This window comes from Ovis canadensis, chromosome 7 (genome assembly GCF_042477335.2).
Source record: "Ovis canadensis isolate MfBH-ARS-UI-01 breed Bighorn chromosome 7, ARS-UI_OviCan_v2, whole genome shotgun sequence".
Classification (NCBI taxonomy): domain Eukaryota; kingdom Metazoa; phylum Chordata; class Mammalia; order Artiodactyla; family Bovidae; genus Ovis; species Ovis canadensis.
The window spans coordinates 33,715,262-33,738,032 of record NC_091251.1 but is presented as its reverse complement, the minus strand read 5'-3'; the positions used below and the strand labels follow the sequence as shown (position 1 = coordinate 33,738,032).

The window sequence follows — 22,771 nt, the reverse complement described above, 5'->3', positions numbered from 1 at the left end:
GCTTAATGCACTCAGGCCTGGTAGTGGACATCTCGAAGTCAGGATGCAAGGGAGCCGAGGACATATGCCGTTAACTGCAGTGTCTGCAGTCATAACACACACGGCGTATGCGGCCCAGTGTGGAGAGCTGGGAGGCAGGGGGTGGCACCTCAAGACCAGAGGCTGGGGATCCCCCCAGAGTCAACCTAAATTACCCTTGGGCCCTGCCTAGGTCAGGCATCCAGACTGGCAGAGCTTGCTGTCCGGATCACCTGGGTCAGTGGGCCAGTTTCTGCCCCAGGAAGGAGGTGCCAGGGCAGCGCCAACCAGGGCTCTCTAGGAGGTGAACTTCATGCCTCACCTTTCTGCTCCCAACAGAAATAAAGAGCTGGGCAGCAGCTAATGTTTTATTTTTGCCTTTCTCTTTTCGTTTCTTTACTTCTTCCCTCCCTCCATCTACTTCCAGTCTTTCCTCCCCTCAATAGAGTTTCTTTCGTCACCTTTCCCTCAAATTCCCACCGTCGCTTCCTGTTTGTTATCTCCCTTGTGCTCCACCCCTCAGGGTCAACTGTGCTCACATCTGTAACCAGACCTGGGTGCGGAATTGTTGTATTCAGAGTGACATGAGTCACAAGCATGACAGAATTAAGTCTACCTTCGGACTGAAATCCCTTGTCTGTAAAGATCTACAGTTCAGCCTTTAGAGTGTGAGCAGATCTCAGTAAATCAGAGCCCCCCCCAGCTCTTCCCCGTTACCCCAGTTCTGACCGTGGTCTGGCTGGTACTGTCTCCAGGAGGGCCAGTCTTGTTCTCTGCCTCTTCAGAAACTGAAGATGAAAAGAGAGACTCAGAGACTGTGACAGCCCTCCCTCTTCCTTTCACAGACCCCGGGCCCTTAAGATGGTCTGATTTGTAGCGCAGGGCTTGCAAGGTAGAGGGTGGGCCCTGGAGAAAGGGAGGAAGATCGGAAAACTACAGAACTGCACTCGCGCAGGGAGCTGGGCTTGGCAGGGCTGACCCCAGGCTGGCCGGATGGCCAGAGGGCAGAAGCACCCGGCTCTCTGTGGCTCCGCCTCCCTTCCCTTTTGATCGTGGTAGCTCCTTCAGCACAGGAGGCCTTGCTGGGTGTCTGGATTACCGAGAGGTTCCATGAGCACTTCAGAATGTATGAGAATTGTGGGGTGGGGATGGGGGGTGGTGGTGGTGAGGAGGACAAGGGATGGAGGGAAAATCGGCCAGATGAGCAACTCACCCAACTGTTCTGTCTTATTCTGGGCATCTTTCTCAGGGGTGGGTGGCCCAGCTAAGAGGGTGACAGGAGTCTTCCCTGTGTAGGATGAAGGGAGAGTCAATTTAAAAGGATGCAGCACTACAGAAGGGAAGGAAAAGGGCAGAGGAAGCAGGACAAGCAGCCAGGCAATGAAGGAGAAGATGGGTAGATAAATCAGTAGGCAGGAGGAGACAAAAAAACTGCCGAGAAGAAATAAAGAGTCTGAGGGGCAAAATTACAGTGTTAGGGCTGGTTACTGTTGTTTTAGTCCCTAAGTTGTAGCCTATTGTTTTGCGACCCCTTGAACTTGACTGCCAGACTCCTCTGTCCATGGGATTTCCCAGGTAAGAATACTGGAGTGGATTGCCATTTCCTTCTGCAGGGCCCAAGAAGTCTTTGTGAGTCTAGTCCTGACACTTAAAAGATGAGGGAACAAGCCCAGCAGTAGACAGGAACAAGACCAAACTCAGCTCCCTGTCTTGACTGATCCTGGAAGCAGGGAGCCCAGAAATGTAGTGAGAGGCACCAAAGTAGGGAGGTGAGGTTGAAGGGAAGCAGCTGCGGTGAGTAGGAGGCCGCAGGTCTGGCTGGGAAAGGAGATTACCACTCAAGCAAGAACTGACAGATGTGTAGGAATTTATTTTCAGTGGCGGCCTAATTAAAGTGTTAAAGTTCCTTAACTCCATTCAGCCCTGCGCCAGAATCGTTAGCTATTGATCTGGGCCCCTCCGGCACTTAACTCCAGCCAGTGTATTGGCAATTCAATTAGCACCAGTCAATGCTGCCTGTTCCTGGTTCTTGCTGCCTGTGCCCTCACCCTCACCCACCGCCGGCCCCTGCAAAGCCCGGATGCCTGTGCCCACGTCTCATAGTCCCTTTCGGGCTCTTCTGCACTCCCTGGATCAGTGGTACCTAGAAGGCTGTTCCCAGTCTCTCTGGTACAACCTCAGCTGCCTAAGGGGGGCCCTAAGCCCAGCCTTGGGGCTGAAGAGCTCCTCAGAGACAGGAAGAGGCTGGGGAGCTCATCAAGAGCATCCCATCCTGCTGCCTTCGGGCCATGCCCCCGGCTCCCACCTCCTCTGACAAGTCTTGGCCCAGCCCAAAGCTGTCTGTTGTTTTTCTGTTCTCCCTTCTCCTTCCTAACCAGCTCCTGCCACCCCACCCCAAAACCCCCAGCCAGCAAACCGGTCATTACTCAGACTCCCTGGGTGGTTCCTTCTCACCTCCCTCCCTGCTCTGTTTCTCCACTCCACAAAATCTCTGCTCTTCTCTTCCTTCTCCTCCAGTAGCCTCTCGTCCCCACTTCCCTCGGCTGCCCCAGTGTCCCTGAAAGCCAGTTCAGCACCCTTCACGGCACCTTTCCACTTGCTCTGGACTGCACACAGACCCGTTTCTCGTCCCTGCGCCACTCTCTCCTGGGCCCCCCGCTCCCGCCCGGGGCCTCCCTTCCCTTCCTCTCCTGTCCCCTCTTCCTCACCGTGAGGCCGGAGCTGCCCATGGCTGAAGCTCAGGATGCTCTGAAGAGCCGGGAGCCCCTCATCAGCCGCAGGGCCGCTCTGTAGTAGCTGCAGGCGCCGCTGGGCCTGGGCGTCTCGGTGGGCAGGTGCCCGCAGGTGCTGCAGCACCGCGAGGCGGGAGGGCGTCTCCCAGGCGCACAGCAGGCAGCGGAACAGCCCCAGTTCCGGCCCCGCGGTCGCGGTCCCCTCCATCTCCAGCAGAAACTGAAAGCATGGAAAGAGGCTGCTCAGGCCCAGAAGGACGGACACCCCCGATTCCAGGGGGCTCCTCTGCTTCCCCCAGGGGAGCCTGACCAGCAGCAGCACCCCCACGTCCCTTCCTCCCTCTTGAGCCCTTTTCTTTCCTTTGGCCACCTTAGTGTGACTGCTTTTGCTCCCCTGCCTCCCTTTCTTCCTCCCACCAATCCTGGATTTCCTCCTAGTGTACGAATAGAATCGGTTCTGTCTTCTTGAACTTCTGGTGATGAGATGGACTGAGCAGACACGAGAACCCTCCCCCCTAGTCCCAAACACCAGAAAAGCTGAATAAAGTACTGGAGTCACCTGGTCAGAATCCACCATCTTTGTTCTCGTTCTCCACAGCTTTTACCCTAGTGCCCGGGCCTTCTTTCTCCAATTCCGCTCCCCTGGGTTTTTGCATCACTTTCTCACTCTGCATCTCCTCACTCCATCCCAGTCCCCTTTTCCTCCTCTCTCTCCCCCCCAGGCTCTGCGCAATGTCCTTCAGATTCCAGACCTCCTGCCCCACTCTCACCTTATAGATCTGGCTGTTCTCTTCATGGGCCGCCCCCCGGGCATGCAGCCGCATCTTCTCCTTGCTGTTGGACTCAAAGTCACAAATGTTGCAGCGCAGGTGCAAGGTGGGGACAGAGCCATAAGGAGCCCCATCTCCCAGAGGCACTGGGGAGGGGGTGCCCATGGCCCCACCCCCCTCCCGCAGGTGGGCTGCCAGCTGGTACTTCTGAGCATGTTTGTCGGTCTTGAGGTGGAGCTGGAAGTTGGCCTTGAGCTGGGTGCCATAGCAGCAGAGCTTGCAGCGGTGGATGTCACCGGCCACCTCCTTCCACTCGGCCTCCGGGAGGCTCCGGCCCATGCTGCAGTGGTAGAGCAGCAGCTCCAGGCTGTCTGTGCTGAAGGCCTGGCACACCAGGCAGCGGAACACCTTCAGGGACGGGCTGTCTTCTGGGGGCGGCGAGGTGGGCAGCCCTTCAGACAAGGCTCCCAGGAGCTGACTTTGAGGCAGGTGGGTGTCTGGGGAAGGGCTTCCAGGGGCTAGGAAACAGAGACAGGTTAGTGACCCCGGGAAAGAATGGGGTAGGATGGGCTTGCTGTGTGGCAATGGAGGGGTGGGGGCTGAGGAAGCTAGCATTACCCAAGGGCGGGGGTGCTGGCCCTCGGGAGAAAGCAGGGAACCAGGTTTGGCCCTGGGGAAGGGAAAAGAGGAGAGCACCCAGGGAGCTTACCAGGTGCAGGGAACTTGCGGGCAGGCGCTCCGAGGTGGTGGAAGCCATTGAGAAGCAGCTGGGCTTCCAGGGGCTTGTCTGGCCTCAGCCCGGGGCCAGGCAAAGGAGCCTGAGGCTGCCCTAGGGCCTGCGGTCCAAAGTACTGAAAGAGGTCAGGGGGGGTGGCAGGGGCAGCCCCCGCCTGGGGAGGGGGGCTGGGCCCCACCAGCCCGGGCGGCAGGCCCAGCGGCAGCCCCTGGTGGAGCATGAGGACGTTCTGCAGGTGCTTCTCAGAGGTCATGTGGATGCGCAGGTTGCGGGAGATGTTGGTCTCGTAGCTGCACACCTTGCACTGCCAGGATGACTTGGTCTTGGGCTCCTTGTCTGCGGCAGGGGGTGGGACCGCGGCTTCCGGGGGGCTCCCCTGGCCCCCGGGCCCGGCCTGGAAGCCCTGGAGGTTGGCCAGGTGCTTGTCGGACTGCATGTGGATGCTGAGGTTGCCCTTGGTGGTGGTGGAGTAGTTGCAGGCCTCGCAGCGGTAGGGCTTGTAGCCGCAGTTGTAGCTCTCTCCCCGGGCGAGGCGGGGGTGCGCGCCCCCGGCACTACAGTAGCTGCAGTGACTGTTGCTCTCAGGGTGCTTCTCCCGCATGTGCACGTCCAGGGTCTGCTGGTACTTGTAGTGCCAGTTGCACTTGGGACACTTGAGCGTCTTGCAGGAGTTGCGTGAGTGCAGCAGAGACATGTGGTTGGACAGGCTGAGGCCCTGGAAGGCTGATGGGGCCAGGCTGTAGTCATCGGCCAGGCGATAGGGCTGGGCCGGGTCGCCAGGGTCTTCAGGGGAGCCCCCCAGGGCAGGGAGAGTGCCCCCCTCCTTGGAGGCAGGTGAGCTTTGGTTGAGTGGGGGGCAGAGCCCGCCATCTTCCTCGTGCCCCTCGGGGAGCCAGTCTGGCCCCGCCTCGCCTGCCAGTGTTGGCGAATCTTTGGCTTGGGTTGGGCTGGGGTCCCAGGTGGCTGGAGTGGTCTGGGGGGAGGGTGGGCTAAGGGCCATGACTGCTTCCACGGGCGGGACGGGGACCTGGGCTTCCGCCGCAGGGGGCCCGTGCTTGGTCTGGGCTGCACTGGCTTCCGCGTTCACGGTGCTGCTGCCAGTGGGTCTCTCTAAAGGGCGAGCAGGTGGTTTTGGTTCCAGGAAGCTCAGCAGGGCCATGCAGGCCTTGTCCCCATCCTGGAGCACGGCTGGGTTGCCCAGCAGGCCCTGGTGTTGAGCAGCGGTTAGCTTCACCCCGTGAGACCGTGTGTGACCCACAAAGGCCTGAGGCCTGCTGAAGCCCAGGCGGCACAGGAGGCAGAGCCAGAAGAGCGCCCTGGGGTCTCCTCCCCTGCTCCCCGTGGGGCCATCTTTGGGATCTCCGGGTGGGTTTGGAGCCAGCTGGTAGCTCCAGAAGGCTCCGTCCCTTCCCTCACAGGTGGCCGGAGATGGCGCTGAGGTATCGTGGGACAGAATTTGGTCAGAAGAGCTAAAGCCTTGGATTGGGTCAAAGCCATGTTGGACGTGAAGGGCAGTGAGGTGAACAGGGGGCGGGTGGGCAAGTAGGGGCAGGCTGGACTCTTGCTTGACGCCTGCCTCACCCTGGGGGAAGCCCTTTGGTAATGGGAGCTCACTGTCACCTGCTGGGAACAGCCTGGCCACTAGACAGGCCTCACCTCCAGCTGTGAAGAGTAAGTGGTCGCTCAGGTCCACGGGAGGGAGCCCTCCCTCCTCCTCCTCCTGCTCCTTGGCCTCATCCACCCCCAGGTCCTTTGGTGGGAAGCCACCGCGGCCAGGCTCCTCCTGGGGCTCCCCTGTCTCCTTTGGTGGGACGAGGCCACAGCCTGACTGCAGGGACTGCCCCCCTGCCTCTGAGGACCTCATGCTCTCAGAGGGGGAGGGGGCGTCAGGGGGATCTTTGGTGACAGGGTCAGCAGGGGTGCTGGGGGAGGAGGTGTCCGGAGGCAGGGGCGGGGCATCCTGCCCGGGGGAGGGGGCGGTGCCAGCGACAGAGGGCAGGTTAGGGGTGGCCATGGCGGACGGAGGAGAGCTGGGGGCTCATCTCAGCGCGGCAGCCAGGAGCCTGCGGGGAGACAGGGGGGGCGGGCGTGAGGCGGCCGGGGAGGCGCCGGCCGGGCAGCCGACTCTCCCGGTCCTCCAGGCCCACCCTCTTCCCCAGGCCCACCCTCTTCCCTCGGCACCATTCAAGCTCCCATCTGCCGTTAGTGTCCAACAGACTTCAGACTCAACATGTCCAAGGTCAGAACTCTACTTCTGCCCAGAACTTGTTACTCTCTACCTCTCCTGTCTCAAACATTGGTACCACCATTTATCTGGTTGCTTATGCTAAAAACCCAAAGTTTCCTCTCAGCCCCGCCTGCAGGCAGGCCATTCGACAGTAACCTCTCAAGTGAGCTTCTCAGTCCTCTCCATTCATCCTCCCCACGAGCACCACCTTGGCCAAAGCCACAGCTGTCTCTTTCCTGAACTAGTGCAAGAGACTCCACGTTGACCTCCATTTCCACTACAGCCCCTCCTTCCACTCAGAATGACCTTTCATCTAATTATTTATTTAATTATTCATTTAATTATCTCAATTATGACAAATGCCAAACATAGATAAAGATAGGCCAAATATAAGGGATCCCTTTGTTTTTACTGATCACCCAGCTTCAACGGTCTCCAAACTTGGGCCAGTGTGGGTTTTTACAAATCTATTTATTTGGCTGCATCAGCTCTTAGCTGCTGCATGCAGGATCTAGTTCCCTGACCAGGGATCGAAGCTGGGCCCCCTGCATTGGGAGTCCGCAATCTTAGCCACTGGACCACCAGGGAAGTCCCTGTTTTGTTTTTGTTTTTAACTGAAGTATAGTTGATTTACAATGTTGAGTTAATCTCTGATGTACAGCAAAGTTACCCAGTTAAATATACACATACATTCTTTCTTTATACTCTCTTCCATTATGGTTTATCACAGGATACTGAATATAGTTCCCTGTGCTACACATTAGGGTCTTGTTAACTCGGGGCCAGTCTTGTTTCATCTGTATCATCAGGCCCTTCCCCTTTCCCTGTATTGTTTAAAAGCAAAATTCAGACATTATAATCACCTTTCAAAATGTAAACCATACTATATTCTTACAGCCCATCAGTGATTTCTCACTGCACTGTGAATAAAACCCAAACACCACTCCTGATCTACAAAAAGGCCTATTTGATCTGGCACCTGCCTACTTCCAGCACATCTTTAATACTCTCCACCCACCTGGCTGGCCAACGCCAGCCCACTGATGTTCTTGGCTCCTCAAACCCGGCAAGTTCATTCCCACCGTAGCGGCTGGCCGGAGCTGTCGACTCTGCCCGCCGTGCTCCTCCCCCAGTCTCTGCCCATGGCTGCTTGTCATGTCTGCTTAAACAGCACCTCTTCCAACAGGCCTCCCCTCTGTACAGAAGCTAACACAGCCTGGGGGGGTCTGTTTTCTCCAGAGATCTATCACTACCTGATATTTCCTGGTTTCCTTATTTTTCCCTTCTAGAAACTAAGTTCCATGAGAGCAGAGACTCTGCTTTATTGATTGTTCCATCATGGGTACCAAGAAAGATGCCTGCCACATATTCATACATATCTGCTGAGTAGATAAGCTCTGGAAAAGACCCTCAGATTGTCTACACCCTGAAGAGGTAATTTCCCTAAGTCAAGATCCTCTTGCCAGAGAGGCCATAGTGAATTTCCTCTGGCCCAAGACACCATGCTCCTCTCAGATGCCTTCCAGTTCCACCTCTGGTCACAGGTGGGAGCTTGTTGGCCAGTTGAAAGACAAACGCCTCCTCCTCCCCAGAGATTAAAAAAAAAATAACAGTAATAATATTAAGCTGTCAAGGTACATATACTATGGTCCCTGCACTGTTAAATACATTAATCAATTATCTTATTTAACTTCACAACAACCTTATTTTATGGATGAGGCAACCAAGAAAGAGAGGCTGAATGAGCTGCTGACTGTCACGAAGTTCCAAGGTAAAACTAGAAAAGGACTGGTGGGCGCAGAGCTAGACCCCAAAGCTGTGGCCTGGGCTCCGCCCTCTACCGGGACTGGCCCTCAGACAGAGTACTGGCAAAATGAGCCTCCAAGTCTAGAAACCAGGATTCCTGAGCACCCTCCAGCTGATTAACACTACTCAGCCCTGCATGCTGCTCCCAACCTTTTTAATCTTGGTTCCCTCCCCCTCTTAACCCTCCAGTTTCCCACGCCTCACCTTCCCATACCTCTTCCAGTGTCCCACGTGTCCTAACTCCTCTTCAGTGTGTAATATTAGCAGGTCCCTAATGATTAAACCTTTAGTGCTCAGGCCAGAGTGTTTCCAGGAAGTGGTGGGGCTGGTGGGGCTTCTCCCTGCTCGGACCACTTCTTACCCTCACCTTCAGATTCCTTGATTTGGAATGGGTCCTCCATCTGGCCCCAGTCAGCCTGGAAGCCTCCATTCCCACTTTCCTCCTCCTCCTCGGGGACCAGCCAGGCATGAAGTCAGGGAAGGGGCCATTAAGGAGCCCCGCGTGGGGCTGGCTCTGCATGCTAATGAAAATGCAAATCAGCACCTGGGCCAAGGATGGGGGGTAGGGGGGGGTGGAGAACTAACAGGGAAGGAAAGGAACTGGAAGTAGGGGCGGGGTGTTATCTTAGATAACCAGAAAGCAGAAGCCTTGAAGTTGTGGGATACAGGCATTCCTCCTATGGAATCATTGGGGAGCAGAGGGAAGTGGGGGGATGCATGTGCTGGGCTGGAGGGCCTGATATTCCACTGTCACCCCCATAATGGGGCTCACCTGCTAGTAAGAACTGAGGCCTGGCAAAAGACGCTGGGGGCTGAACCTGGTGGGTGCCGCGTCCCTGCTGGCCCACCTCACATCCATCAGCAAATTCTCCCTAGCCCCAGACGCACAACTCTATATCACACTGCAGAGGAGGGCTACGAGGGCCTAAGCCCCAAATCTTCTCTCCAAGCTTCTACTTCCCAGGACAGAAAAAAGACAGCTCATTCCCAGCTAGAAACCAAAGGAGCTTAGCTTTGGGCTAGCTAGTGGGTGAGACCTGGATCAGCGGAGGGAGGGTAGGTCTGCAGCTGTTTAAAATTGCAAATCTCTTCCCCACCTCCCCCTCCTCCTCAACAGGAAAGAATTTCAATTGCAAATTTATCTCTGCCTCAGTGCATCTCTGCCCCCCCCCACTCCCTTCTCCCCCTTTCTTCTCTGTGCTTCTCCCATCACCCACTATTTATTACAAACCTTTAACTGCAGCAATTATTTTTTTCACTTTTCCCCCTCCTTCCATTTTCCTCCGCCTCAATCCTTTCTTCTGCCCCGCTCTGAATCTGTGTCCCTTTCTTTGCCCTTCCTATCTTGACCTCAGTTTTCCCCTCCTTCTGGAGATGCTGTTCAGTCTCTAAGTCGTGTCTGACTCTTTGCGAGCCCATGGACTGCAGTATGGAACCAGATAACAGGTCCCCACTCACCACCCCAGGACCAGAGTCCTGTTCTCCCTCAGACCACGACCATCCCTGCTGTGGCTTCAGGCTTTCCCTAAGGGCCTCTCCTCTCCCTCAGGGTACATCTATGGGGCTAGGGAGAAGGCAAGCCCTCCAAGGTCTTGGCATTCCTGTGTGTGGAGGACGGAAGGAGGAAGAGGGCACATCAGGTGCAGGGTGGAACTGGGGGCAGTCAAAAGGAAGGGCCTGGGTAGAGGCAAGGGCCGGGGGCCCTAAGGAGAGGGGTTAGGGGAGACAGAGCAGGCGGTGGCGGCGGTGTGATTAGAGCAGAGATTGATGTGAAGGGGCGCCACAGACGGCAGAGAGAGTCAATAAAACGAGAGGATCACATTAGAGGCGACAGAGAGAGCTTTAAATTACAAGGCTGCTGCCACCGAGGGGGATGGGAGGAGGCAGGCCTGGAGCCAAGGGAGGGTGGAGAGTTCTGAGGGTGTAGTCATCCCCAGAGATGAATCTTCCAGCTCCAAAATGGCCCTCAGTCTCCAGAGCCCCCTCGCTGCCCCTCCATTCCATCTCCTTCCCTAACGCTCCCTTCCCTCACAGGGTGGGGAGAGAGGGGAAGATGGAGAGGAAGCTGTGGGGGACAGAAGAGATTGGTTTTGGTATTGCCTCTCTCTTCCTCGGTGCAGACCCCGGTCCCTGGCTGTTCCTCAAGGTGAGAAGGAAAGGATGGAGTGCTTTCAAATTTTGGGGGTGGGGGTGCTGCTAGGTGCCCCATCATGAGAATCTCTGAACAGATATTCCTCAACGGGAGGAGGGCTGAGAAGCAACCTGTAAAAAGCTGGACAAGAATTCCTACTTCTTGATATGCCCTCACTGTTCAGGGAGGCAGATACACTGTACTTAGAACAGGAAGAAGCCAGGGAACTTCCAGGAACCTTCAGTACAGCCTGTAGGACCTGAGAGCTACTGAAGATGTTACGAGAGTGACAGAAAGGCTTGGATGTGAAGTGGAAAACTGCAAAGGGGTCTCTGAGACCACACTTGGCAGAACAGACTTCAGAATCTTGAGAATTACAGAAGCCAAAGGGACAAGGGCAAAGAAAAGAGCAAAAAAGTGAGGCCTGAGGAAAGAATGTGCCCCTCACCAAGAGGCGTGGCGCCAGGCTGGCCAGGGGCGCTCCCTCTGGAGCTGGAGCCCCCTCCCATCTTGGACGGAGCCGGAGCGGGAAAGCAACAGGAGTGCCCCCTAGTGGCTACAAAGGGAACATCACTGAGGAGGGGACAGGCCTGCCTGGTGAAAGAGTGGCTTTCTCCTCCCAGCTCCCCTCCTTTTAAAAACAAAGCCTCCTCTCCTCACTTCTTCAGATCCACTGGCAGGGCAAAGTCTTTCCCAGCAAAGTCAGCCAGAGGGCACCAGACATATTTGCTTACAATTTGCATACAGTGATTTCCAGTCAGAGCCCTCTAGACTTGTTTGCCAACTTTTCAATTGTTCCATCTATTCTCTTTCCTTGGAGCCCGTCTTGGGGAACTTTCCTTTTCTTTCTCCGAAACCCCTGACTCCAGGCTGCCCCCTCCATACTCACTTTGCCCCGCCGTTCTCTCCTTTTGGTTTCAACCTGTTGCTTTCAAGAGGCAGCCACAGAGGGAAGGGGAAGATGGGAGTCTGTGTGCCCACCTTAGAGGGATCAGTTGGTACCAAGAGCAAATAAATTCTAACCAGATGAGCTATCTTTTCTAAGGCAGTGGAAGAACAGGGGCTAAGGATTCATGCAGACCCAGGTTCAGTCCTGGCTGCCCCCACTCACCAGCCGTGTAACCTTGGTAAGTTACTTATCCAGTCTGCTTCCTCACCTGGAAACTCCCTGGCCCTCTAGAGTGCTCACACAGAAGGGTCTAGAGCTGGCCTCGTGTCCTTTGCTGAGCCTGGGTCTCTCCAGTGCATCTGCAGGACCACACAGCTATCCTCACCTGGCTTTTGTGAAGACTAGTGCAGGTAACGTGAAAAGTGCCCGTACTGGTGCCCTTCAGGTCAGTTCCTTTCCTTCTCTCTGGCTCTCCCTGCACTGCCCGCCATCCCACCCCACCTCTCCCCGAAGAGCTGGGCAAGATGTGTGCAGCTAGGCCAGTGTTTTCCTTTGGCCTTGCCCCTTCTTGACCTGGCCTCTTCCTCTCATCTTGCCCTTTAACTGAGGGCAGAGTCTTTGGTGAGCAGGGTTTCAATCTAGTCGGCCCAGCAGCAGTGTTCATTTCTCACAGGCCCTCTTGATGGCTGGGTCTAGATACACCCCATTATCCCTGACCAGAGACTGGAAGCTCTGCCCAGGTTCACACTTGGATCAAATCTCTTATGTCTTCTCCCTGCATTAAAATTATCACTGCCTCTGTCTCTAAAGCTTACCTTCTATATTTAAAAGAAAACAACAACAACAAAAAAGGTACTCCTATTCCTCCATTTTAATTCTACCTATCTCTTTTAGATCTCTCCCCGGCACCCCAACATTTAGGGAATGCTTACTTTGTGCAAGAGAAGTTTTGTCCAAAAGAGAGAAAATAAGAATGGCAGGGATTGAGGCAGGCAGGGAAAGGAGTATCAGAGAGAGTGAAGAAAGGGACAGCCAAGGCAGAGAAGAGGAAGGAGGGAAAAGAGAGGGAGAGGTAGGGAATGGGGCAGGGAGTTGGGTCTTGATCTGCACAGGTAAAGGCTGCAACCCGAGTCTCAAGACCTCCCAGCTTTGGCATCATACTGGGCAGGGGCCTGTCCCCAGTGAGAAGGATGGAGCAAAGAGGTTATCTCTTACATTTTGCAAGATGCTGAAGGTGGGCAGAAGGGAACTGGGTGGGGTGTGAGGAGAAAGGAGAGGCTGAGAAGAAGAAGATGGGGGAGGGAGGAGACGGGGCTAAAAGGGAAGCTACGGATTAAAACCACGAGTGGAGAGGGACATCCGTGCACACTTGCGTCACTTTGCTGAGATGTGCCGCAGTGTGCCGGCTGCTGGAGTTGAGGATGTCCCAGAGAGAACAGGAGCCTCTTGCCAGTGTGTCTCCCTCAATGACGCTGCAGGTGTGAGGAGAGCAGTGCGGAGCTGTGCAGTCTTCAGGTGCACTGGAGAGACCCAGGTTTAGATAACCTCACCAAGTCAGCTCTGAACTCTTCTTCGGGGCTGCACCCTTGAATTCAGATTCCGGATCCTGTCTGATCCTCACACGGGGGACCTCTGTGAAAGATCTTTGATCTCCCTGAGCTTGAACAGAATTACATGCAATTCTTCTAGAATTATTTGGAAGGATACCATTGTAAATGGCTGTGTATATAAAATCCTTCTCGTTCTTTGATTCTCATGAACCCTTGTGATGGTAATGACTATTTAAATACTATTAAAACAACAACAATAATATCATGTTTATCATGATATAAAAAAATAATGTTTATCATGTGTCAGGCACTGTGCTGAGCCCTCTGGAAGCATCACGTCACCTAATCTGCCACTACACTCTGATAAAATAGATACCGCTAGTCATTCCCATTTACAAACATGGCAGCAGACTTAGACGGGTTATGTAATTTTCAAGGTCTCTTACTTGGAAAATAGAGGTTGGCCTCAGGTAGCCTGGCTCCAGCACTCTGCTCTCAAGTTAACTGTAAGCCTTTAAGCTTGGGCTGCTAAGTATTTTGAATGAGATCATTGAGTCTGAGTGTGCTACTCTGCCCTGGTGTGTGTTGCCTTGAGCATACGTGCTGTCACACTCTTTGAGCTTGTCAGGGCCTTCTCCCAGTTGTTACAGTAAGATGGGCCACAACAGGCCACTGCTTTGTGCACCTCCAGGAAGTGCTATTCACACTGCTGTCTGTGCAGGGGCCCTGGCCATTCTGGGTACATGTTTGTGTCTGTCTGGCTACTGGAGGTGAAATGGAGATAGCTACCACAGATTTGTGATAAATTCTGAAAGTCTACGCATGTGTATTCGTAATAGTATATGAAAAGTGAAAGTGAAGTCATTCAGTCGTGTCCCACTCTGCAACTCCATGGATTGTAGCCTACCAGGCTTCTCCGTCCATGGCATTTTCCAGGCAAGAGTACTGGAGTGGGGTGCCATTTCCTTCTCCAGGGGATCTTCCCGACCCAGGGATCGAACCTGGGTCTCCCGCATTGTAGGCAGACGCTTTTACCGTCTGAGCCACCAGGGAAGTCTCAATAGTATATGAACTTCAGAAAAAAAAAAAAGGTATGGTATTGTCTGGAATCAAATTCTAGTTCTGTTCCCTATGGTGTAAATGTCCTCAGGGTGGGTTGCTTAAAGCTTGTTTCTTCATAAATAGAATGGGGAATAGTTCCTTATAGAGTTGTGCCCATTGAGATGATCATTATTGAGACTGGCACTTTGTATGTGATCAATAAATGGGAACGATAATTGCTTATCCACCTACCTAACTCCTTGAGTTGGGGAGTGTGTGTGTTTACTGCTTTCTGCTCTTATGTGTGGCTGAGGGCCTGGCTATAGCCCTGTCCGGGCACCTCTTCGGGGTTAGCGAAAGGGCTCCCCAGGCTCTCGGTTACACCCCCTGGGGCCCTGGGTTTCCCGTTCAAAGGTGGGGGTGTCCTGTGCGGGCGTGCTGCCGCGTGCCTGTTTGTGCGCGGTGGCCCGGCTGGCGCGGGCGTGTTTGGGGTGGTGGTAATTACTGGGATGGCCCAGCCCTAATGAGTGTGATCTCGTTACACTCTCACCGCCTCTAATGGAGCTAACCTCATTTCACAGCCATTAGAGATGGAGATGAGGCCCCGCCCCCAGCCCCGCCAGCTGCAGCTCCCACAGCCCCGGCCACGTTCCTCCCCTCCGGCTCGCCATTTCCCCTTGCCACCGCTCCTCTCCCTCCCCGGCCTCTGCTCCTCCTTCCAGGCTTCCCTCTCCCTTTCCCCATTGTTCTTTCCCTTCCCATCTTTCCGCGCTTCCCTCCCCTGCCCTCCTCTCCTCCATTCCTGGCTCCCTTTACCCCTCCCTCTGCCTCCCCCCGGTCTGTCTGTCCGCTGCGTCTCCACCTCCCCGTCCCCTTCTCCGCTCCCCTCCCCCGCCCTTCCCTGCTGCTGGCCCTCCCCTCCCCCACGGTGCCCCGTCTGGCCAAAGGACAAATCTCAAGGGGAAACCTGCAAAGACAAACAAGGAGCAGTGACTTCATTATCGTCGTTAATTTGCCACTTCAGTTCCTCCCACAAGGGTCAGAGCCGGCACGGCTTGAACTCAGGACTGAGGCGGAGGCCGAGCCGCCCGCCTGCCTTTTCCGCCTTAAGCCTCTCCCACAGCCACTCGGCCTCCCTCCTCCTCGCGGCCTTCATTTCTCTGCAGGGGGTCAGGCTCCGGGTTTTTCTCTTCCGTTTCCCAGTCCTCGCAGCCTCAGCCAACCGCCCTCCTTTTTCATTTAAATTGTGGCCTTCCCTCTGGCTCTCCTGGCTCCAAGTCACATCCTTTTTACCTTTCCTGTTCTATTCTGCCGGTTTCCCCTTTTCCCACTCTTCCCTGCCCTGCCTCCCCTGACTCCCTGTCTTGGCCTTCCTCAGTCTTCCCTTTTCCTAACCTCAAGCACACTCCTGTCCCTAAAGCACTGGGATTTATCTCTAGGTTTGAAGACCACATAGCCTGGTGACGCTGGGAATGGGAGGAAGGAGGAGCCTGCGGTACAAGCAAGAAAAGTGATACAGAAGGTGGAAATGGCTGGATTGAAAGGAAGACAACTGTGATAGAGGATGACAGGAGCCTGAGTCAAGGCAAGCAGCAGAATCCAGACACAGAGACTCAAGACACACAGGGTCCCAGAGAAACCACCTTACCAAGTCCAGAGAAAGATGGGCCAGAGGGCCTCAGGAGGGGGTGGGGGTGGGAGGGGTCACCGACAAAACAGGGAATGAGAAATCTGAGGATGGAAATGGTGTTCACCCCGTCAGTTCCTCAGGGAAACACAGACTAACACTCCCCTCCCACCCTCTGCCCTCCTCCACTGAGAAGCCAAATGACTGACAATTGACTCTTGACCTTTAGCCCAGTCCCAGCCCCAAAGGGAGAAACTGAAGGTAGCTGGCTGTGACTGGAGGAGGCACGGTGGAAATATCTACACATGAAGTAAACATTTCTTCACCCACCCCTGCCCTTCCAACTGCACACTTCCACACACTACCCAGGACCAGACATTGCATATGAATGCCCTCTTCTCTCTGCAGAAACCACGCGCTACTTCAGTGCCATCACTGTTCCAGTGGATGGCCCTGCTGTGATTCCCAACCTGGAACCTTGTATTCCTGCCCCAGTACAGAGGCAGCTCCTATTCTCTCATTTGACTTTGAAAGAGAGATTTTGAGGGGGTGCCATGCTGTCTTGGGAGAGATTAGGAAAAGGTATCTTCTTGCAAGTATGCACGGCTTGGTGACAGAACAGGTGGATCTCGGCTCTGTCAACCCCTTAGCTGGGTACCCTAGACAACTGGACACAGAGGCCCTGGTCTGCACGTGTGCCTATAAGAGGGGGCAGTGAGAGCCAATGGGATTACCTCAGGGTGCTGAAAGGCACCTCTAAATCCTTCACCCTATCTCACTGGCCTAGGGTGGAGGAGGGGTGGGCAGGCAGTCCCCTGGAGCTTTCCACAGAGAGGCAAGGGGCTCTGGAAAAGTGAGTGGTGGGATGACTGAGAAGCCAGAGAAGAAAGATGGAAAAATCAATGAAATGAGTTTCTAACGGTGAGGTAAAGGACCGCCGTGTCGACAGCCTGTCGCCTGCTGCAAAATATGAGCTGCCCAAGTCCATGGCAGCGGCTGACAGTGCATCCAGCTGCCACCGTCCTCGCTGGCAGCCCCCGCCCGCCAGACCCTTCTCCAGCTGCACTGGCCATTCTTATTACAGACAGGCTCTCCCTCAGGGCTCCCAGTTTGTGGCCTTTCCTCCAGGGCTTCTTTCCTAGATTCCTTTGATCCACTCAGGGCATTTTTGACTCTTCACCACAGGCACAGGTTATAATTCCTGATTGGGTGCATCCTTTTCCTCTGCGGCTTCTGTGTTTAGCAGCCTGCTCACAGATCTCAGAGTTGTGATGAGCTGCGCATCTCTTGCCATCTCCTGTTTTACTCTATACCTCTAGACTCCCAACAACGCAATGCATAGGGCTTCTTACATATATAAGTCTGTGCTTCTTTCTGCCTTTTGGCCCACTTGGCCAACACTGAATTCCTTGTAATTGTCTAGATTTGGACAAGATTTTGGGTCTGTATTGATATGAACTCTGTGGCTAGCATGTTTGTGTGCATGCATGCGTGTATATTTATTTATTTACATATGGCAGATTCCATTGTGGTTTCATGACTGGGAATGGGGTGGGTTAAGGATGCTACTTCCAATTCAAATCTCCGAATCTGTCTTTAGAAACAACTCTTAACCTTTTCTGGAAACCACCTCCTTTCTCTAGCCTCCTCCATATCTTCCTCCTGGGCTTCTAAGGCTGTTCATTCATGTTTTCTCCCAGGATCTCTGCAGACTCCCCAGATCAGCCCCTAGAATCAGTCCTGGATGCCTCTGAGTGTGCCCCTGACCCAGTATCTCCTCTCTCCGCCTCAGGTTTCACAGGCATTTCTGGTAACTGCCTTCCAGTCCTTTCCTCCAGTGTCTGCTTTCTCAACTCACCCATTTATGCAGACTTAGGCCTGAGAGCTGGGGTGAAAAGAAGGCGGGCACCTCTTCCTTAGCCTCCTCTTATTTGTTCACCGTCTTGATCAATAGATATTAAGCATCCCCTGTGTGACAGACATTGTGCTAGGTGCTAGAAAACCATCAGAAGCTAGACACAGGCAATGCCTGCTCATATGGCCATCAAGACTAACCCTGGGTCTCTCACTGACAGCTTCTCTCTGAGTCCGCCCCTACCCCCCCCCCCGCCTTTTACCTTCACAGCCAAGTTCCATTCAAGATCCTTCCTTTTCCTGTATCCCTGTTTCACACAGCTCTCACATGACTCCTATCCCCTCTAATCTGCATTTCCAGCTTCGTGTCCATTCCTAAACCCAAAGCCCAAAGCGAGCTTCATCTTACATTTTTAGTAACTCTCCTTCCTGCTCACAAAGCCCTTCTCCTTTCACATTCTGTAACTGCCCATTTCCACTCTCTTCCTTCTTTGCCTGTTTTTCAGTCCTACCATTCCATCCTCAATGCCCCTGTCTCCTGAGATAATTTTCTCTTGTTCCTGCAGGCTCTAGTAAACCTCAGGTGCCCACAAACAAGACTTCATTTAGAGCTAAGAATAGCTGCAGGGAGGCAAGGTCAAGCTACCAATGTAGGAATCCTACAGATTTGACTATGGCCCTCGCCAATATGTGTATAGCTCCCCAGCAAAGCAGCAAGTTGTTCCTCTGTGGGTCTTAAGGTAACACCCGCTGCTCTGACATCATAGAGGGAGGAACCCTGTCAGGTTGCCAAGGCAACATCAGCAATTTATGACATCAGAGGCTGTAGGTCTTTGGTGCTCAGGGGCTAGAAAGATTCCTGTTCCTATCAGTTAAAGTAAATGGGAATTTCTAGTGTTTTTTAAAATCTCTGTGCTCATGTTGCCCTGGCTTGGGAATGAAATGCAAAGGCCTCCAGTAGGTTAGTGAAGGATTTGGCCAAGGGAATGAGCCAGATCTCTCCTCTTCACCACGTATCTTTGCATTTCCTCTCCTCTCCTTTGGCATCTCTCTCTTTTGGGGATTCGCCCAATGGTATTTCTGCTCTGCCTTTTTTCCAAATTGCCCCTCCTGCGGCGCTCTCTTTGCATCCATCATGCTGTGTCCTTCTCACACCAGAGGCATTTGTTTCCTTTGATACCTCATCCTCTCCTCTTCCCTACCAAGCTCTGTGCAGCTCTGATCTGCTTCACCAGTCCTCTTTTTGCCTTCCATTCCCCTTTGTACCATACTGTTTTCCCACCTCATCTTATTCTTCACTTCCTCCCTTCCCCCATCTTAACACTGTATTTATTCATTTCATATTGCTTTTTCTGTTGACCTTCCTCTTGAGAAATAGTCTATCCTTTCTCTCCCTGTCTCCTTCTGTGTCATTTTTAACTCATTTTTTGTTTCATTCTCCCAATTTTTCATGAATCACCCCTTGATTCCTCCCCTGCCCCCATCCTGCATGAATTTTCTTCTCTTCCTTTGCATGTTCCTAACATCATGCATTTCTCTACCCTGTGCATTTATTTCTCTCCTCTTCCTTTCTGTCGCTGTTCACCTCTGAAATCTTCCGTCTTCTGCCCATGTCTACCTCCTCCTCTTACCCTTCAAGCTTCTTAAGTCTGGAAAAACAATGAGGAGCTTAAAACAAGGTAAACTCTCCCACTCTTTATCCACCTTTCTCATTCTTTAGGCTGAATGAACCTGGCCCTTTGCATAAGATAGCTTCTGTCACATGGATGAAAACTGCTTCCTGAAGAAGCAAACTGAATTCAAATATGATAAGATCAAAGACCCAGGAAGAAGGCAAATTAGAAAGTAGAGAAAAAGCCACCAGGGTCTAGAATGAACCGGAGGACAAGGGGCAACCAAGCAGCGTGGAGCTCTGAGTCCCACAGAATGTCCCCTTACAAAATCAAAGTTGACAGTGAATGAAACATAATGGCTCTGACTGATGAAGGGGTGATATGCCCCTGGAAGCCCATTAACTTGATTTCTTGGCCTGTTTATGTGCCTTCACAAACCATACTCCCCAATTCTTCCAGCCCCTTTGCTCCCTGGTATCTTCTGCTGCTGCAGTTAAAATGCTGAGTGAGAGGGTAAGAAATACAAGAAACTTAGGGTGACCAAAGAGAAAAGGGAGGAAGAGGGCAGATTACAGGAACAAAGGTGAAGAATAGGCAAAGGAGATCATCAGAGATGGCGATGGGGAAAAAAGGAGGTGAAACAAAACGGGGAAATGAAAAAAATATATAATCGTAAAGTGAGGGAAGGGAGGAAAATCAAGTCAGTGATGAAGAGCTATGTGGTGGGAAGCTCCTGGAGAGGCAGGTGACACGCAGGACACCAGCGGTGAGGTCCTGATGGGGGACACAAGCACATGGCAAAGGGGACAGTTAACAATGCTAGGAAGTCCCAAAGTTCCCTGGGTGAAGACAGAAGACGAGGCCGGCCTGGCTGTGCGGAAAGGGCACTTAAATCCTTGAGGGAGATACACCTATCCCTCCACTCTTCCAGGCCCCTGACCACTGACTACCACAGTCATCAATCATGACTGATAAGCAAACTCCAAGGCAGCCTGAAAAGGCCAGAGATATCCATTCAGACCCTGAAGGAAAGGGCACGGAGTCCTAGATGGGTAAACCAGTTAGGCAGCCAAGGTGTGACACACAGAGACAAGAACACACAGCGAGAGGATCACCCGGATAGGAAGTCACATCCGGAGACAGTGACACACAGACAGACCCAGACCCAGAGATGGATGGGTGGGGAGAATGAATGAGAATGGCAAAATTCAGAGGTAGGGACACGGACAGTGATCGGCAGGGCAACAGGCGCAGCGTGGTCCAGTGCTCAACGATAGAGCTGTTCAGAGAGAGGGACAGACAAGAGCGGATGGAGAGTTGGGGACCAGGAGAGGCACACTTCACCTTGAATAGGAGCGGTGGCCTCCCCTCACCTACTAGTAGCACCTTACGAAAACCAAAAAGCAACAGACAACTCAACTTCAGGCAAAGCCTAAAAATCAAAGATTAAGGGTACCCACCTCCCCTCCCACCCTCCCACCCGTGGCGAGCTTGCCCATCCATCAGCCCGCCTGCTAGCCGCCGTTCCTCACCCATCCTGAGGCCGGCGGGGGGCCGCCGAGACTCAGGCCCCTCCAGACTGACAGCTCCGAGCCTCCATAGTCACCCGGCCTCCTCTTCCCTCCGGGACCCCCGCTCCGCGTGCTGCTCGGCGCGACCCGTCTAGCCTCTCGTTACCCTCCCTCCGTCCGGCTGGCTCCTAGTCCAGCTTCTATGCCTTTCCGTTCCCCGCCTCTGCCTCCACCCCGGCATCTCTCTCTTCGCCCTCTCGCAGGCCCTCTCCTTCCCTCCCACAACCCTGTCTCTCCTTCTCCTCAGGCTCTCGGTCTGTCCGTCCGTCGGTCTGGGTCCCCTCCCCCAGTCTCTTTCGGTCCCTCTCTGTGCCCTCCAACGGCAGTCTCCGAGCGCCTTCTCTCCCCTCCGTCTCAAGCTTCCAAAGAGCAAGGAAGGGAAGAAGAGAGGGAGACGAGAGGAAAAAAAAAAAAACAACCAACCAACCCAGCAGCATCGGAAATCGATGCACTTACACCTCAGCTGGAAGCAGGGACGGGAGTCGAACCGCGGCCGCCGAGCAGCGCGAGGCGGGGAGGGGAGGGGGTGGCTCTTGGAAGGGACTTCTCCGATGTGTTGATTCCTTTTTTTCCCCTCCTCCTCCCTCCCTCCAGCGCTCACTCCGGGGCGTCGGGGACGGAGATGGAAAAAATAAATAAATAAATTCACGGCGGTGAGGGAAGTGAAGGAAAATAATCAATGCTATTTGGCTGCGGCTGAAGTGTTTTCCCGGCTTCGTGAGGGGGTTTCCATTGATTCACCCTGGGCACTCGCTCGCTCCCTGCCTCCTCCTCCTCCTGCTCGCCCTCCTCCTCCTCCTCCTCCTCCTCCTCCTCCTCCTCGCCCTCACTCCTCCGCCTCATTCAGTGGCTGGAGCCGAGGCGTCCCACACAATGGAATAATCAATACCCAGGCGCCCGGGGCGGCCCCACTGAGCAGGTGCAGCGGCCCGCCCGTCGCGGAGTACGCCGGGAGTTGTAGTCCGGATGCCCCCGCCCCCGCCCCCGCCCCCGCCCGCCCGCCCGCCCTAGAGCTTGGTGTCTGCCTGCTTCACTAGACTGTAGGCGGGACCTATGACAGGCGGACTGCGGTGCTGGCCACCTGCTTGACTGTGGCTCCAGGTCCAAGCCGGTGCCGCAAAGAGCATCTTAAACACTTTCCCGAGTTCTCCTCCTCTTTCTTCTGTCTACAGAAACATATATGTGTTTTGTTATTATTACTATATATACATGTATATGTAAATCAGCTATAGAGCAAGCCATGGCTTCTACGAGCTTTCCAGAACCACCAGAGACCTCTCTCTCTCTCTCTCTTTTTTTTCTTACTTCAACTCCTTTCTTCTTGCCTTATTAATTCCCCTCCCTTCCAGTTGGGCACTATAGAACCTTGTCTGCCGCAGCAATTACTCTGAGTCACCGGAGCTTCTGTCTCTTTCACGCGGTCACATAGTTCCCAGAGTTGGGTGCGGGTAGGGTGGAGAGAGGGCCTGGTTTCCCATCCTTATTTTCAGTTTATCAGCTCACATAAACTCTGTTATGTTCTAATAACTGCTGAAACTTAATGAGTGCTTAGGGACAGTACCAAGCACTTTAACGTATATTAACTTATTTAATCCCCACAACTAGTCTCATTTTACAGTTAGGAAGGCCTGCATGTATGTTCAGTCCTGTCTGATTCTTAGAGACTCCATGGACTATAGCCCACCAGACTCCTCTGTCCATGGGATTTTCCAGGCAAGAATACTGGAGTGGGTTGCCATTTCCTCCTTCACGGGATCTTTCCAACCCAGGGATCGAACCTATGTCTCTTGTATCTCCTGCATCAGCAGGCAGATTCTTTACCCTGGCACCAGAAACCAGGGCACAAACAATTCACTGGCTCAAGGGCACATGGCCAGTAAGTGACCCAGCCAGGATTCAAATCCTGATGCTCAGACTCCAGAGCCCATAATAACTGCTACAGCCTACTTCTATTAATAGAAGGGGGGAAAAAAAAAAAATCCTAGAGTTCACAGGACAAAAGGAAGGAGAAAGAAACTAACATTTTGAATTCTAGGATGTGACAGTTTGTCACTGAATCCTCACACTTATCTGTGAGGCAGTCCACATTTTACTAAAGACAAAACAGATTGCAGGAGGTGGAGTAGCTTTTCCAACACCAAACACCAATGAAATGAAAACTGGAGTTGACTCCAGGTGTGACTGACTTTGGAGTCTAATCTTTCTT

The 22,771-nt window shown here is 53.6% G+C and overlaps 1 protein-coding gene across 2 annotated transcripts in view; it reads right to left on the bottom strand.

Moving 5' to 3' along the window:
• The window catches only part of ZFHX2 (zinc finger homeobox 2), a 28,756-nt gene extending 7,547 nt beyond the window's left edge, over positions 1-21,209 (bottom strand). The window contains exons 1-7 of one of the 2 annotated variants that reach the window (XM_069597709.1): positions 15,549-15,668; positions 8,657-8,810; positions 4,230-6,319; positions 3,521-4,038; positions 2,727-2,970; positions 1,232-1,306; positions 748-806 (exon numbers count right to left, since the gene is read on the bottom strand). In XM_069597709.1, the coding sequence (XP_069453810.1) occupies positions 748-806; positions 1,232-1,306; positions 2,727-2,970; positions 3,521-4,038; positions 4,230-6,270 (2,937 nt within the window). In that variant the 5' untranslated portion in view covers positions 6,271-6,319; positions 8,657-8,810; positions 15,549-15,668. Of the gene's footprint in view, positions 1-747; positions 807-1,231; positions 1,307-2,726; positions 2,971-3,520; positions 4,039-4,229; positions 6,320-8,656; positions 8,811-15,548; positions 15,669-21,021 lie in introns of those variants that run through there. The other variant, XM_069597708.1, reaches the window with a different exon arrangement.
• Between the last annotated feature and the right edge of the window lie 1,562 nt (positions 21,210-22,771).